The sequence below is a fragment of the Salmo salar genome, chromosome ssa09, assembly GCF_905237065.1.
Source record: "Salmo salar chromosome ssa09, Ssal_v3.1, whole genome shotgun sequence".
NCBI classification, from domain to species: domain Eukaryota; kingdom Metazoa; phylum Chordata; class Actinopteri; order Salmoniformes; family Salmonidae; genus Salmo; species Salmo salar.
This window is the reverse complement of record NC_059450.1, coordinates 133,484,218-133,500,919: the sequence shown is the minus strand read 5'-3', so window position 1 is coordinate 133,500,919 and position 16,702 is coordinate 133,484,218. Positions and strand designations below refer to the sequence as shown.

Below are 16,702 nucleotides of genomic sequence, written 5' to 3'. Positions count from 1 at the left end.
CCTAAGCACACAGCCAAGACAATGCAGGTGTGGCTTTGGGACAAATCTCTGAATGTCCTTGAGTGGCCCAGCCAGAGCCCAGACTTGAACCCGATCGAACATCTCTTGAGAGACCTGAAAATAGCTGTGCAGCGACGCTCCCCATCCAACCTGACAGAGCTTGAGAGGATCTGCAGAGAAGAATGGGAGAAACTCCCTAAATACAGTTGTGCCAAGCTTGTAGAGTCATACCCAAGAAGACGAGGCTGTGATCGCTGCCAAAGGCGCTTCACAAAGTACTGAGTCTGAATACTTATGTAAATGTGATATTTCAGTTTATTTTTAATAAATTGGCAACAATTTCTACAAACCTGTTTGCTTTGTCATTATGTGGTATTGTATATAGATTGATGGGAAAAAACAATTATCAATTTTAGAATAAGGTTGTTACGTAACAATTATTTGTACTATTTTCTAAATTGTAGAGTAATAGTGAAGACATCGAAACTATGAAATAACACATGGAATCATGTAGTAACCAAAAAAGTGTTAAGCAAATCAAAATATATTTGAGATTCTTCAAAGTAGCCACCCTTTGCCTTGATGACAGCTTTGCAAACTCTTAGCATTCTCTCAACCAGCTTCATGAGGTAGTCACCAGGAATGCTTTTCCAACAGTCTTAAAGGAGTTCCTACATATACTGAGCACTTGTTGGCTGCTTTTCCTTCACTCTGCTGTCCAACTCATTCCCAACCATCTCAATTGGGTTGAGGTCGGGTGATTGTGGAGGCCAGGTCATCTGATGCAGCACTCCATCACTCTCCTTCCTGTTCAAATATCCCTTACACAGCCTGGAGGTGTGTTTTGGGTCATTTTCCTGTTGAAAAACATGAGTACCAGTAAGCACAAACCAGATGGGATGGCGTATCGCTGCAGAATGCTGTGGTAGACATGCTGGTTAAGTGTGCCTTGAATTCTAAATAAATCACTGAGTGTCACCAGCAAAGCACCATCACACCTCCTCAATGCTAAACACTGGGAACCACACATGCATAGATCAACTGTTCACCTACTCTGTCTCACAAAGACACGGTGGTTGGAACGAAAAATCAAAACATTTCGACTCATCAGACCAAAGGACAGATTTCCACCCGTCTAATGTCCATTGCTCGTGTTTCTTGGCCCAAGCAAGTCTCTTCTTATTGGTGTCCTTCAGTAGTGGTTTCTTTGCAGAAATTTGACCATGAAGGCCTGATACACGCAGTCTCCTCTGAACAGTTGATGTTGAGATGTGTCTGTTACTTGAACTCTGACACATTTATTTGGGCTGCAATCTGAGGTGCAGTTAATTGTCGATTTCTGAGGCTGGTAACTAACTAACTTATCTTCCTCAGCAGAGGTAACTCTGGGTCTTCCTTTCCTGTGGCAGTCCTCATGAGAGCCAGTTTCATCATAGTGCTTGATTGTTTTTGCAACTGCACTTGAAGAAACTTTCAAAGTTCTTGAAATTTTCCGCATTGACTGACCTTCATGTCTTAAAGTAATGATGGACTGTCATTTCTCTTTGCTTATCTGAGCTGTTCTTGCCCTAATATGGATTTGGTCTTTTACCAAATAGGGCTATCTTCTGTATACAAACCCTACCTTGTCACAACACAACTGATTGGCTCAAATGCATTCCAGATGACTACCTCATGAAGCTGGTTGAGAGAATGTCAAGAGTGTGCAAAGCTGTCATCAAGGCAAAGGGTGATTACTTTGAAGAATCTGAAATATAAAATATATTTTGATTTGTTTCACAGTTTTTTGGTTACTACATGATTCCATATGTGTTATTTCATAGTTTTGACATCTTCACTATAATTCTACAATGTAGAAAATAGTAAAAATAAAGAAAAACCCTTGAATGAGCAGATGTGCCCAAACTTTTGACTGGTACTGTATATATACTACGAAATGTTTACTTAACAAAAATATAAACGCAACATGTAAAGTGTTGGTTTCATGAGCTGAAATAAGACCCCAGAAATGTTCTACACGCACAAAAAGCGTATTTCTCTAAAATTGTGCGCACACATTTGTTTCATCCATGTTAGTGAGCATTTCTCCTTTGCCAAGATCATCCATCCACCTGACAGGTGAGGCATATGAAGAAGCTGATTAAACAGCATGATCATTACACAGGTGCATCTTGTGCCGGGGACAGTTAAAGGCCACTCTAAAATGTGCAATTGGCATGCTGACTGCAGGAATGTCCACCAGAGCTGTTGCCAGAGAATTTAATGTTAATTTCTCTACCATAAGCCACCATCAACGTCATTTTAGAGGAATTGGACAAAATTTTCAACTGGCCTCCCAACCGCAGACCACATGTAACCACGCCAGCCCAGGACCTCCACATCCAGCTACTTCACCTACAGGATTGCTGATGAAAATGATGAGTATTTAGGTCTATAATAAGCCCTTTTGTGGGGAAAAACTAATTCTGGATTGGCTGGGCTTGGCTCTCCAGTGGGTGGAGCTAGCCCTCCTAGCCCCCCCCCCATGGCTGCACCCATGCCCAATCATGTGAAATGCATAGATTAGGGCCTAATGAATTTATTTAAATAGACTGATTTCCTTATATGAACTGTAACTCAGTAAAATCATAGAAATTGTTGCATGTTGCATTTTTATTTTTGTTCAGTATAGCTATCACCCTCTCTCTCTCTCGGTTCTCCTTGATTTTGGAAGAAATTCATTTGTTCAAAACTGTTAAACTATTGTGTTTCTATCTCTGAGTCAACTACTCAAAACATTTTATGCACTGCAGTGCTAGCTAGCTGAAACTTTCCGTACTAGATTCACTATCTGATCCTTTGATTGGGTGGACAACATGTCAGTTCATGCTGCAAGAGCTCTGATAGGTTGGAGGACGTCTTCCGGAAGTTGTCATAATTACTGTGTAAGTCACAGGAGGTTGATGGCACCGTAATTAGGGAGAACGGGCTTGTGGTAATGACTGGAGCAGAGTAAGTGGAATGGTATCAAATAAATCAAACACATGGTTTGCAGGTGTTTGATGCCATTCCATTTGCTCCATTCCAGCCATCATTACGAACCGTTCTCCCCTCAGCAGCCTCCTGTGGTGTAAGTGTTTGGAAGGGGGTGAGAGCCATGAGCCTCCTAGGTTTGGTATTGAAGTCAATGTACCCAGAGGACGACAGAAGGTAGCTGTCCTCTGGCTACACCATGGTGTAGCCAGAGTGCTGCTGAGGCTACTGTAGACCTTCATTGCAAAACAGTGTGTTTTAATAAATTATTTGGTGACACGAATATATTTTGTATATCTAAAAGGGATAACTTTCTTAATGTTTCACTTTTTAAATTGTTTTTATTCTGAAATTCACTAAGGAGGATGATCTTCCCCTTCCTCCTCTGAGGAGCCTCCACTGTGTGTCATGAGTTACTAGTGTGTGATCAACAGTCTACATTTCCTTGTCTTTGTCAGACATCAAACGTTCTAGACATGGCACCTAGACCTTGGACTGGGTCACACAAGCTGCTACAGAAGGATCCAAGAGTGAGTATCCTTTTGATTATTTGCAATTTAATTTTAAATCTACATACATTGCCAAAATGTTCTCATTTGGAAAGTGTTTTGAGTTCTGTTTCTATTCTGACCTATTGAACTGGTTGTTCTCTCAGAGACCAGGAAGGTGGAATACAATGCATGTCCGCATTGCATGGCAGATCCACCACCATAAGCTGAGAGTGAAGGTATGAAAACATGTTAAACATCCACTAAAATGTGTATGAAACCTAATAAATATTATTTGTATCCAAACCAAACTGAAGCTATTTTTCTGTCTGTCCTTCCATTTCTCAGCAGAAGATGCAAGTGGACGCATATGCAATCAACTTCGGTGTCAAACCGGAGTTTCTAACTCAGCCTCCTGGTTCAGCCATCCCCCATCAGCGGGACCTTATTCAGTACTCCACCCCACTCTCTAACCCAGGTGAGGAAAGGGACCAAAGACTAAACCTCCTTAAAAATATGACTTGTCTTACTATAGTACTGTGTCTAACAGAGAGAAATTACTCAACATAGCGTTTTTCCATTATTCTCCTGCTCCAGAGTCACACAGTAGGCATCCTTTATTTGGAGATTTGGGATCACTGAGCCTCACAACCGTCGGTGGACTGCCAAACCTGGCACTAAGTGAGTAGCACCTTCAGTCTCCCTTCAGTGTTGGTTTAGTATTATGTTAAAGACAATATAATCATAAAGGAGAATTGCGTTTAAGCTCACACATTTGTTTGACTTGCTTATTTTTCCTCCTCTTAAAAACAGACTATCCCATTATCTATCACAAAGACAATCTAAATGCACCAAGTGGAGAAGTAGGAGGAACTCCTGAGTGGTGGAGCAGGCAGCAGAAGACACCCCCGTCCTCTGCATGTCAACCTGAACGCTCTACAGAACCTGAACAACCAGGAAGAGATTCAATCAGGGAACCTCAGGACAGGGACACACTCAGGGAGAGGGAATGGGGACAGCAGCTACACCTACCCAGAGAGAAGATGGAGGAGAAACAGTACATAGTGGAGAAACACCAAGGCCACAATGCTGCAGGGACTCATGACAGTTCACCTGCTGAAGACAAGTCTGTTCCTCAGACAATGACCTTGGAACATGGTCAGCGATCCAATGGCAGCCGTAACTGGGAGTCAGGTGACAGGAAGAGAAGGCTTGAGTGTAAGAACTACATAAAGGCCAAGAAGATTAAGCGGCAGAGAGAGGATGACCAGGAGGATTTCAATGAAGGTCCTCAACCCAGGGACCCCACAGAGAAACCATCCCTGGTCCCACTCACGCCATCCTCTATGTCGATGCAGCACATGACCATAGGGAACATTATTCCAAGGCTCTACCCAGTAAATAGTGTACGTAATCTGGCCCGGACTCAGGTTGGCACTCCTAATATGCGGCTCATCCCCCACCATGCACTTCCGTGGGACACCCCAAGAGACCCACTGTGGGATGTATACAGGGGTATGGACCTCCCCGTTTCCTCCTGTCCAGAGCTGGTCATGAGGGCTGATCCTCTGCATGGTGTGGTGGGGGCCAGACTGTTGGAGGCAGCAGACTGTTCATATAGAGACCCTCATCACAGCTTTCCACACCCACCCCATCACTCCTCACTGGTCCTGAAGCAGCAGGAGAGGGCTTACCTCATGGAAAGAGAGCATCTGCACCTGCGCAGAGAGGAATACTACCAGCACAGCCTCTATTCTGCCACCATGGGCGACCATCTCCCACATCCCAGCCTCCTGACCTCCACCTATTCCAGGTCACATATCTCCAGGGTGGGTCTCACCCAGAGTAGCCTCCCGAACAGAACTCTTCCCCCTGGGTTCTTAAGCACACTGCCGCCTTTGGTCCCCTTCTCTCTCCCCTTGTCTTGCGCTCCCCACAGAACTACCTCGTAATGACAGAAATCAGAAGACTCTACTCTGTGCTTGCTTGCTTGCCTTAGAACTATAACTCAGCACTGCTTCAAGACAAATTCTGTGATTCTGATTACTGCCTGTATGACACAGATAAAGGACAAACTACTATGTTGAATTACATCCCTTAAAAACACCTGTAAATTGATGAACAATGACATTGCTAAACAGAAAAGTGTGATCCAACGAATGAGTTCATAAAATGTTGCTAACTCTTGAGTTTGTCAAGTTACTGTTCCTAAAATGGACAGACAAAAAATATAAATAACTGACAAAACTTAAATGTAAAAAACAAACATGAACTAGGTCAAATAAAAAGCTATAGCATTAATTACATCAGAATAAAGGAAAACCTAAGATCTATGACTTAATGGAAAAGAGTTTCAAAAACACGACCTGACAGACTTCTACACCACAAAAGTTACTTCAAAACTGCTGTCAATGGGGTCACATTCTGAGGCAGAACTAAACTGAAGCTGCATTAAAGCTCATACTGTAAAACACTAACAAACAAAAACACACGTTCTAAAAATAATACAATACAATCTTCACATTCTTGTCCACTTGTCACATCTCAACTGGAGATACTAACGTTTAGTGAACTTTAATAAAACAGTCCATCCCAGGTTAAGCCCAGCCATCATACATACAGCCCAGCTGTAACAGAGAGATTCAGTATTGCCACATTAGTGGTCTCCAACACTGGTCCTGAGAAGATGCTGGATCTGATTTTGTTTTTTTTAAAGCTAAGTGCTCATTTCATAAATGAATGACATAGTGCGTTAGATATTAATGGCTGCATTGATCGGCTGAAATATTCCTATTCATTAAGATACAATTCAAGTTGGTATCATTACTTTAGTCAACAGAATCAAGGTTGGAGACAACAATGGTGGCAGCGTTAAGAGTTAACTTGGACTACTAGAATAAGGAGGGTCAGTGTGTGTGATTACACCACATCCATCCCCAGACCCCTGGCCACCTCAGTCAGGGCCCTCACAGCACCTGAGGGCCCGCAGGAGTAAGAGCCGTCCCGGGTGGCATCGGGGTCATCCCCCATATCAGACACATTACTCAGGACGCAGTACACAGGTGAGTCACTGCCCCTGGGGCTGGGCTGGGCTGACGTCTCCTCCCCTGCAGAGAGCTCTGAGGAAGAGGTGGAGCAAGAGGAGGAGGAGGAAGGGGGAGAGCCGTGACTCCTGGCTGCCCGGGTGGCAGCTCTCTTGGCTCGGCTGCTGGACCCGGGGCCCTTATGGAGCGTCCTCTTCTGAGCCATGTTCTTCATGATCTCCTGAGTCACCTCTACTGTCTCATAACGCACCATGTTCAGCCTCAGGTAGCCATCTTCATCCTCCTTGTATCTGTGGAGCAAGCCAAATAATCAACAACCACCTCCTTATGGTAAAACTGACTCATGTTAACTCATCACATAAGAGAAAGCTAAAGTGTTGTTCATACCTGAAGCGAGAGTGTCCAGAGGGCCATTTCAGGTGGTGTTTCTTGCGCAGGTGAAGAGTGAGTGTGTAACACCAAGAGAAGGTTTTGTTACAGAGATGACACTTGTATTTCGTGACCATTCCACCCTACAGAGGAGAATTATGCAAGAGTCAAGTAGAATACACTTGAACAAAATTCCCAAAACATTTTTGCAAATTAAAAAGTCTAGCTTTGACACGGATATTGATTCTGTAGCTCTATTGAGCACCGAGTGACTGTTTGGCGCCCCCTGCAGCCAGTCTGAAGTACCTCGTGTACTCTCTTGTAGTGCTGGTTCATGGTGTGGGCCATGCGGGAGGAGTAGTCACAGCCCTCTACAGAGCAGTGGTAGGCTGCCCCCTCATTATGGGTCTCCATGTGCTTCCGCAGGTCATGCTGGTTCTTAAAGCTGGGAGACATACATCATAAACAACAGAGTAAGCAAAATAATATGTGCACAATATGTACAGTCCATAAGGGTCAGCAAGTTGTGGGGAGTCTGATGAGTCAATGTGGGACAACAACCTGCTCTCACAGAAGTCACAGGGAAAGGGTCGCTCGTCACAGTGGCGGAACTTGATGTGGATCTTCAGAGTGGCGAGAGAGGTGCAGGTCATGTCACACAGGGGACACTTGATATGGTTCACTGAAAGGCAGGATAGATCACTCATAAGATTTACAGTGAAAGAAACTGGACACAGACAACAGCCATCATCAGCTAATCAAAATATCTTATTGACAAACCCTATTGATAGCACTACAACTAAAATAATGCTGCTTGACTAATAGATGTACATGTCGAAGACAGACATGGAAAATGAGCTAAATATGTGCTAAATCAAGACAAAGGAGATGATTGTGGACTACAGGAAAAGAGGACAGTGCACACCCCCATTCTCATCGATGGGGCTGCAGTGGAGCAGGTTGAGAGCGGCAAGTTCCTTGGTGTTCACATCACCAACAAACTAACATGGTCCAAGCACACCAAGACAGTCGTGAAGAGGGCACGACAAAACCTATTCCCCCTAAAAAAGATTTGGCATCGGTCCTCAGATCCTCAAAAGGTTCTACAGCTGCACCATCGAGAGCATCCTGACTGGTTGCATCACTGCCTGGTATTGCAACTGCTCAGCCTCTGACCGCAAGGCACTACAGAGGATAGTACGAACAGCCCAGTACATCACTGGGGCCAAGCTTCCAGGACCTCTATACCAGGTGGTGTTAGAGGAAGGCCCTAAAAACTGTCAAAGACTCCAGCCACCCCAGTCATAGACTGTTCTCTCTGCTACCATATGGCAAGCGGTACCGGAGCGCAGAGTCTAGGTCCAAAAGGCTTCTAAACAGCTTCTACCCCCAAGCCATAAGACTCCTGAACATCTAGTCAAATGGCTACCCAGACTATTCGAATCCCCCCCCCCCCCCGCCACTCTCTATTGTCATCTATGCAGTCACTTTAATTAACTCTACCTACATGTACATACTACCTCAACTAACCGGTGCCCCCCGCACATTGACTCTGTACCGGCACCCCCCTGTCTATATTGTTCTTTTTTACTGCTGCTCTTTAATTACTGTGGCTCAGTTGGTAGAGCATGGTGTGTGCAACGCCAGCATGGTGTGTGCAACACCAGGGTTGTGGGTTCGATTCCCACGGGAGGCCAGTACAAAAACAAAAGGCGTGAAATGAAATGTATGCGTTCACTACTGTAAGTCGCTCTGGATAAGAGCGTCTGCTAAATGACTAAAATGTATCTGTATTTTTGAAACTGCACTGTCGGTAAGTAAGCATTTCACTATAAGGTCTCCAACTGTTGTATTCGGCGCATATGACTAATAAAATTTGATTTGATAATTTGATTTGAATAATACTGAACTGAGAAGTGGTGGAGAATAGCACACTCACCATGCTGTCGTACGTGGTCTCTCAACAGTCTCTCATTGGCAAAGCCTTTGTCACAATGCTCACACACCAGGGATTCTGTAAGAATCAGAGGGCATTCAATGTAAATAAAATGTACATGTCTAAACCAATAACATCTGCCTGTGCTGTAAAACAGTGACCTCTGGCCAGGCAGAGCTGAGCCCATTCACCCTCTGGCTGAGCCTGTCTTTGGATGTGGTCAAAGAACTTGGTGTTGCTGGAGAACATGCAGCCGCAGGTGGGGCAGGCCACCAGGCGCTCCTGAGTGTGGCTGCGCAGATGCTCCCGCAGACGGTACTTGATCTTAAAGAATGCATCACAACCTGAGGAAACACAAAGAGGGCATCAGCTGAAGCAGGCCAACAAAACATCAGTATATTCAATACAGCAGGAAAGGCTGTGCTGATACAGTGCCGTCGGAAAGTATTCAGACCCCTTGACCTTTTCCAAATTTTGTTATGTTACAGCCTTATTTGAAAATGGATTGAATTGTTTTTTATCCCCCTCATCAATCTACACACAAGTCCCCATAATGACAAAGCATAAACAGGTTTTTAGAAATTGTTGCAAATTGAAATATCATATTTACATAATGTTAAGGTTCAAGTTTGAAATACTTACTATACTAGAAGTTAATAGTTACATGTATGAGGAATGTATATGTTGGGGTCAATGGAGGTTGGATAAGATCTAGAAAGTTACTAAGTAAGGGCCTGGAAAGTTACTAAGCAAGGGAAAAGGCAATCACATGGTTGCGGTCACTGATAAGGGTGGATAGCTGTGGATTAGTGAGGAATGTGGGCCGAGGTCATGTTTGGGTACCCTTTCCTAGATCTGTGCCTCAACACAATCCTGTCTCGGAGCTCTATGGACAATTCCTTTGACATCATGGCTTGGTTTTTGCTCAGACATGCACTGTCAACTGTGGGACCTTATATAGACAGGTGTCCCTTTCCAAATCATGTCCAATCAATTGAATTTACCACAGGTGGACTCCAATCAAGTTGTAGAAACATCTCAAGGATGATTAATGGAAACAGGATGCACCTGAGCTCAATTTCAAGTCTCATAGCAAAGGGTCTGAATACTTACGCAAGTAAGGTATTTCTGTTAAAAAAATTTCATACATTTACTAACATTTCTAAAAAACTGTTTTCACATTGTCATTATGGGGTAGTGTGTAGATTGCTGAGAATTAAAAAAAAAATGTTTTAAATCAATTTTAGACTAAGGCTGTAACGTAACAAAATTTGGAAAAAGTTAAGGGGTCTGAATACTTTCCGAAGGCACTGTTTAATGTGATCCCTTCCTTTCCCCTAGCAGTACCTTTCCAGCTGCAGAAGATGGCCTGCTGCTGGTCTGGGAGAGGAGAGAGCCCAGTGCAGTGAGTGTGCATGTCCACATGCCGATAGAACCACTCCGGGTTGTTAAATGTACTCTGTAGCAAAACAACAACAAAAATGAAGTATATCACATACACAGAAGAGAGATGTCAAACAGTGGGATGCAGAAACCCCCCACCCCCCATGGAATTATTAACTAACATCACAGTGCTCCCACTGGCACACGAGTCCCTCTGAGATCTCAGGGACCAGGTTGTTGCTGTGGAGATCCTGGGTGCAGCTGGGGAAGTTGGGGTGGGACTTGAGCAGCTGCGTCCCGATGAACTTGAGTTTGCTGTGGAAGGTGTGGAAGTGTGCGTGGATCTCCAGCTCCCTGGGGCTGCCCATAGCCAGGAACTCACAGCCCTCCCACAGACACGCATAGTCATCTGGAGTGAGCAACACAACACATGTTATTTGGCGAAAGGCAGTATGTGCTGTTAGTGGTATTCTGGTGAGCATATAATCAACCGTGCCTCATTACTTTTGAAAGGCTTCCTGTCCTCGACTACTTTCCCTTGCAATCATCGACAGACTGTAGGGGCCGGAAAGATTTCAAATTCTACATTTGCTTTCACCTGACGGAAGAGACTAGGGAAAGGAAGCTACTGAGACAATACTGAGACACTGATGTAGTTGTCATCTGACGGTCCCCTCACCCACCAACCTAGTTCCTCCATAGCATCTCTGTCTCCTAGGTGATCCTTCAGGTGCAGTGACATGTGTTCGCTGACCTCCTCCATATCGCGGCCTTTGAAGGTGCAGGACGCCCACTCACACAACACCACCAGGTTGGACAGGTTCCTCCTCTTCGCCATGGTGATCTGGCTGCTGACACAAGGTAGGTTGTGCGGCCACACCAGTCTCAAACCCCCCAGAACCAAAAAAACAGCAGCAGGTCTTGCTATAGCTAAATAGCCAAAGCAGGTTCGATTTAGCTACAGTAGTTGCTAGCTAGTTCACAACCAAACTGCATTAATTCTAGCACAAGCTTCAGTTGGTCACTATTTTTCCAATTTCAATATGACTAACAATACTAGTTAACGTGCTAGCTACATGTGGGAAATACAGTTGAGGTCGGAAGTTTACATACACTTAGGTTGGAGTCATTAAAACTCGTTTTTCAACCACTCCACAAATTTCTTGTTAACAAACTATAGTTTTGGCAAGTCGGTTAGGACATCTACTTTGTGCATGACACAAGTAATTTGTCCAACAATTGTTTTTTGTCCAACAACAGACAGATTATTTCACTGTATCACAATTCCAGTGGGTCAGAAGTTTACATACACGAAGTTGACAGTACCTTTAAACAGCTTGGAAAATTCCAGAAAATGATGTCATGGCTTTAGAAGCTTCTGATAGGCTAATTGGTTTCATGCATGTTAACATTAGAAGCCTCCTCCCTAAGTTTGTTTTATTCACTGCTTTAGCACACTCTGCCAACCCGGATGTCCTAGCCGTGTCTGAATCCTGACTTAGGAAGGCCACCAAAAACCCTGAAATTACCATCCCTAACTATAACATTTTCCAACAAGATAGAACTGCCAAAGTTGCAAACCAACCAGAGTTGCAATCTACTGCAGAGATAGCCTGCAGAGTTCTGTCTAACTATCCAGGTCTGTGCCCAAACAATTTGAGCTTCTACTTTTAAAAATCCACCTTTCCAGAAACAAGTCTCACCGTTGCGGCCTGCTATAGACCACCTTCTGCCCCCAGCTGTGCCCTGGACACCATATGTGAATTGATTGCCCCCCATCTATCTTCAGAGCTCGTGCTGTTAGGTGACCTAAACTGGGACATGCTTAACACCCCAGCCATCCTACAATCTAAGCTTGATGCCCTCAATCTCACACAAATTATCAATGAACCTACCAGGTACAACCTCAAATCCGTAAACACGGGCACCCTCATAGATATCATCCTAACCAACCTGCCCTCCAAATACACTTCTGCTGTCTTCAACCAGGATCTCAGCGATTACTGCCTCATTGCCTGCGTCCGTAATGGGTCTGCGGTCAAATGACCACCCCTCATCACTGAAAAAATGCTCCCTAAAACACTTCAGCGAGCAGGCCTTTCTCACTTGACCTGGCCCGGGTATCCTGGAAGGATATTGACCTCATTCCGTCAGTAGAGGATGCCTGGTTATTCTTTAAAGTGCATTCCTCACCATCTTAAATAAACATGCCCCATTCAATTAATTTTTTAACCAGGAACAGATATAAACTTTGGTTCACTCCAGACCTGACTGCCCTTGACCAGCACAAAAACAACCTGTGGCGTACCGCATTAGCATCGAATAGCCCCCGTGATATGTAACTCTTCAGGGAACTTCCCTGAAGGAACCAATATACACAGGCAGTTAGGAAATCAAAGGCTAGCTTTTTCAAACAGAAATGTGCATCCTGTAGCACAAACTCTAAAAAGTTCTGGGACACTGTAAAGTCCATGGTGAATAAGAGCACCTCCTCCCAGCCGCCCACTGCACTGAGGCTAGGAAACACTGTCACCAACGATAATTGAGAATTTCAAAAAGCATTTTTCTACGGCTGGCTATGCTTTCCACCTGGCTACCCCTACCCCGGTCAACAGCCCTGCACCCCCCACAGCAACTTGCCCAAGCCTCCCCATTTCTCCTTCACCCAAATCCAGATAGCTGATGTTCTGAAAGAGCTGCAAAATCTGGACCCCTACAAATCAGCCGGGCTAGACCATCTGGACCTGCTCTTTCTAAAATTATCTGCCGATTGTTGCAACCCCTATTACTAGCCTGTTCAACCTCTCTTTCGTATCGTCTGAGATTCCCAAAGATTGGAAAGCTGCCACAGTCATCCCCCTCTTCAAAGGGGAGACACCCTAGACCCAAACTGCTACAGACCTAAATCTATCCTACCCTGCCTTTCTAAAGGTCTTCGAAAGACAAGTTAACAAACAGATCACCAACCATTTAGAATCCCACCGTACCTTCTCCGCTATGCAATCTGGTTCCCGAGCTGGTCATGGGTGCACCTCAGCCACGCTCCAGGTCCTAAACAATATCATAACCGCCATCGATAAGAGACAATACTGTGCAGCTGTATTCATCGACCTGGCCAAGGCTTTCGACTCTGTCAATCACCACATTCTTATCGGCAGACTCAACAGCCTTGGTTTCTCAAATGACTGCCTCGCCTGGTTCACCAACTACTTCTCTGATAGAGTTCAGTGTGTCAAATCGGAGGGCCTGTTGTCCGGACCTCTGGCAGTCTCTTTGGGGGTGCCACAGGGTTCAATTCTCGGGCCGACTCTTTTCTCTGTACACATCAATGATGTCGCTCTTGCTGCTGGTGATTCTCTGATCCACCTCTACGCAGACGACCCCATTCTGTATACTTCTAGCCCTTCTTTGGACACTGTCTCAACTAACCTCCAGACGAGCTTCAATGCCATACAACTCTCCTTCCGTGGCCTCCTACTGCTCTTAAATGCAAGTAAAACTAAATGCATGCTCTTCAACCGATCGCTGCCCACACCTGCACGCCCGTCCAGCATCAGTACTCTGGACGGTTCTGACTTAGAGTATGTGGACAACTACAAATACCTAGGTGTCTGGTTAGACTGTAAACTCTCCTTCCACACTCAAATTAAGCATCTCCAATCCAAAATTAAATCTAGAATCGGCTTCCAATTTCGCATCAAAGCCTCCTTCACTCCTGCTGCCAAACATGCCCTCGTAAAACTGACTATCCTGCCAATCCTTGACTTCGGCGATGTAATTTACAAAATAGCCTCCAGGACTCTACTCAGCAAATTGGATGCAGTCTATCACAGTGCTATCCATTTTGTCACCAAAGCCCCATATACTACATACCACCTGTATGCTCTCGTTGCCGTCACTTCATATTCGTCGCCAAACCCACTGGCTCCAGGTCATCTATAAGTCTTTGCTAGGTAAAGCCCCGCCTTATCTCAGCTCACTGTTCACCATAGCAGCACTCACCCATTGCACGCTGTACAGCAGGTATATTTCACTGGTCACCCCCAAAGCCAATTCCTCGTTTGGCCGCTTTTCCTTCCAGTTCTCTGCTGCCAATGACTGGAATGAATTGCAAAAATTACTTTAGCTGAAGACTCATATCTCCCTCACTAACTTTAAGCACCAGCTGTCAGAGCAGCTTACAGATCACTGCACATAGCCCATCTGCAAATAGTCCATCCAACTACCTCATCCCCATACTCTTATTTATTTTTTTGCTCCTTTGCATCCCACTATCTCTACTTGCACATTCATCTAATTGCACATATATCACTCCAGTGTTTAATTGCTAAATTGTAATTAATTTGCCACTATGGCCTATTTATTGCCTTACCTCCCTTATCTTACCTCATTTGCACACACTGTAGACTTTTTCTATTGTGTTATTGACTGTATGTTTGTTTATTCCATGTGTAACTCTGTGTTGTTGTTTGTGCCGCACTACGTTTTATAAATTTTTTATCTTGGCCAGGTCGCAGTTGTAAATGAGAACTTGTTCTCAACTGGCCTACCTGTTTAAATAAAGGTGAAATAAAAATAAATAATTGACATAATTTGAGTGAATTGGAGGTGTAGCTGTGGATGTATTTCAAGGCCTACCTTCAAACTCAGTGCCTGTTTGCGTGCCATCATGGGAAAATCAAAAGACAACAGCCAAGACCTCAGAAAAAAAATGGAGACCTCCACAAGTCTGGTTCATCCTTGGGAGCAATTTCCAAACGCCTGAAGGTACCACGTTTATCTGTACAAACAATAGTACGCAAGTATAAACACGATGGAACCACGCAGCTGTCATACCGCTCAGGAAGGAGACGCGTTCTGTCTCCTAGAGATGAACGTACTTTGGTGCGAAAAGTGCAAATCAATCCCAGAACAACAGCAAAGGACCTTGTGAAGATGCTGGAGGAAACAGGTACAAAAGTATCTATAACCACAGTAAAACGAGTCCTATATCGCCATAACCTGAAAGGCCGCTCAGCAAGGAACAAGCCACAGCCCCAAAACCGCCATAAAAAAGCCAGACTACGATTTGCAACTGCACATGGGGACAAAGATCGTACTTTTTGGAGAAATGTCCTCTGTTCTGATGAAACAAAAATAGAACTGTTTGGCCATAATGACCATTGTTATGTTTGGAGGAAAAAGGGGGAGGCTTGCAAGCCAAAGAACACCATCCCAACCGTGAAGCATGGGGCTGGCAGCATCATGTTGTGGGGGTGCTTTGCTGCAGGAGGGACTAGTGCACTTCATGAAATTGATGGCATCATGAGGGAGATAAATTATGTGGATATATTGAAGCAACAGCTCAAGACATCAGTCAGGAAATTAAAGCGTGGGTGCAAATGAGTCTTCCAAATAGACAATGACCCCAAGCATACTTCCAAAGTTGTGGCAAAATGGCTTAAGGACAACAAAGTCAAGGTATTGGAGTGGCCATCACAAAGTCCTGACCTCAATCCTATAGGAAATTTGTGGGCAGAACTGAAAAGTGTGTGCGAGCAAGGAGGCCTACAAACCTGACTCAGTTACACCAGCTGTGCCAGGAGGAAAGGGCCAAAATTCACCCAACTTATTGTGAGAAGCTTGTGGAAGGCTACCTGAAACATTTGACCCAAGTTAAACAATTTAAAGGCAATGTTACCAAATACTAATTGAGTGTATGTAAACTTCTGACCAACTGGGAATGTGATGAAAGAAATAAAACCTGAAATAAATAATCACTCTACTATTATTCGGCCATTTCACATTCTTAAAATAAAGTGGTGATCCTAACTGACCTAAGACATGGAATTTTTACTAGGATTAAATGTCAGGAATTGTGAAAAACTGAGTTTAAATGTATTTGGCTAAGGTGTTTGTAAGCTTCCGACTTCAACTGTAGTTACAGTGTGCCTGTGCCACCTAGCATGGCCGAACAAAGCTAACTAGCGGGCCATTTTTTATAATGTTAGCTAGCTAGCTGGGATTTCCAACCTTGGAAAGAGACGTAAACGTTAGCTAGCGAGTAACGTTAACGTTACTGTAGTTAGTAAATGCTAGCTCTTTATCGTTGTACAAATACTGATACAATTGGAATGCTCTCTAAACATTACTGTAATGAACATTGCTAGCTAAATATCACATTTGAACTTACTTACTATGTTGTCATTATCAACAGAAGATCTCAGAATATTTACGTTCCCTCCAATGTTTTGATCCACTTCCTTCTTCGTCTTCTTCAAGATTAGGTTGGTGGATCGCATCCAACGTTTAAGATGCATACACTGCCACCTACTGCACGGGAGTGTGAGGCCAGTCACGGCCTACCTACATTAAATTCTCTTCATTAGTCCTGTAACTTCAGAAAGTGAAATAGAGCCCTAGACACCACTTCCCTCCCCACTACACCACCCAAACCCCAACCAGCCTCTCTATCTAGGTCATACAGTTCA

General features: G+C 44.3%; 1 protein-coding gene across 7 annotated transcripts; it reads right to left on the bottom strand.

Annotated features, from left to right (window-relative positions):
* Positions 1–3,549: 3,549 nt before the first annotated feature.
* On the bottom strand, positions 3,550–16,528 carry LOC106613002 (histone H4 transcription factor). 7 transcript variants are annotated; one of them, XM_014214804.2, is made up of 10 exons: positions 16,409–16,504; positions 10,920–11,162; positions 10,415–10,641; positions 10,197–10,308; positions 9,011–9,193; positions 8,853–8,927; positions 7,475–7,595; positions 7,220–7,358; positions 6,932–7,056; positions 3,550–6,834 (listed from the first exon to the last, which is right to left on the bottom strand). In XM_014214804.2, the coding sequence occupies exons 2-10, from the start codon at positions 11,068–11,070 to the stop codon at positions 6,420–6,422; spliced, it is 1,548 nt and encodes a 515-aa protein (XP_014070279.1). In that variant the 5' UTR covers positions 11,071–11,162; positions 16,409–16,504; the 3' UTR covers positions 3,550–6,419. The 7 variants fall into 7 exon arrangements, with proteins under 7 accessions (XP_014070279.1, XP_014070278.1, XP_014070273.1 ...); XM_014214803.2 differs by having other exon boundaries at positions 10,920–11,080; positions 16,409–16,501; XM_014214798.2 differs by having other exon boundaries at positions 16,405–16,497.
* Between the last annotated feature and the right edge of the window lie 174 nt (positions 16,529–16,702).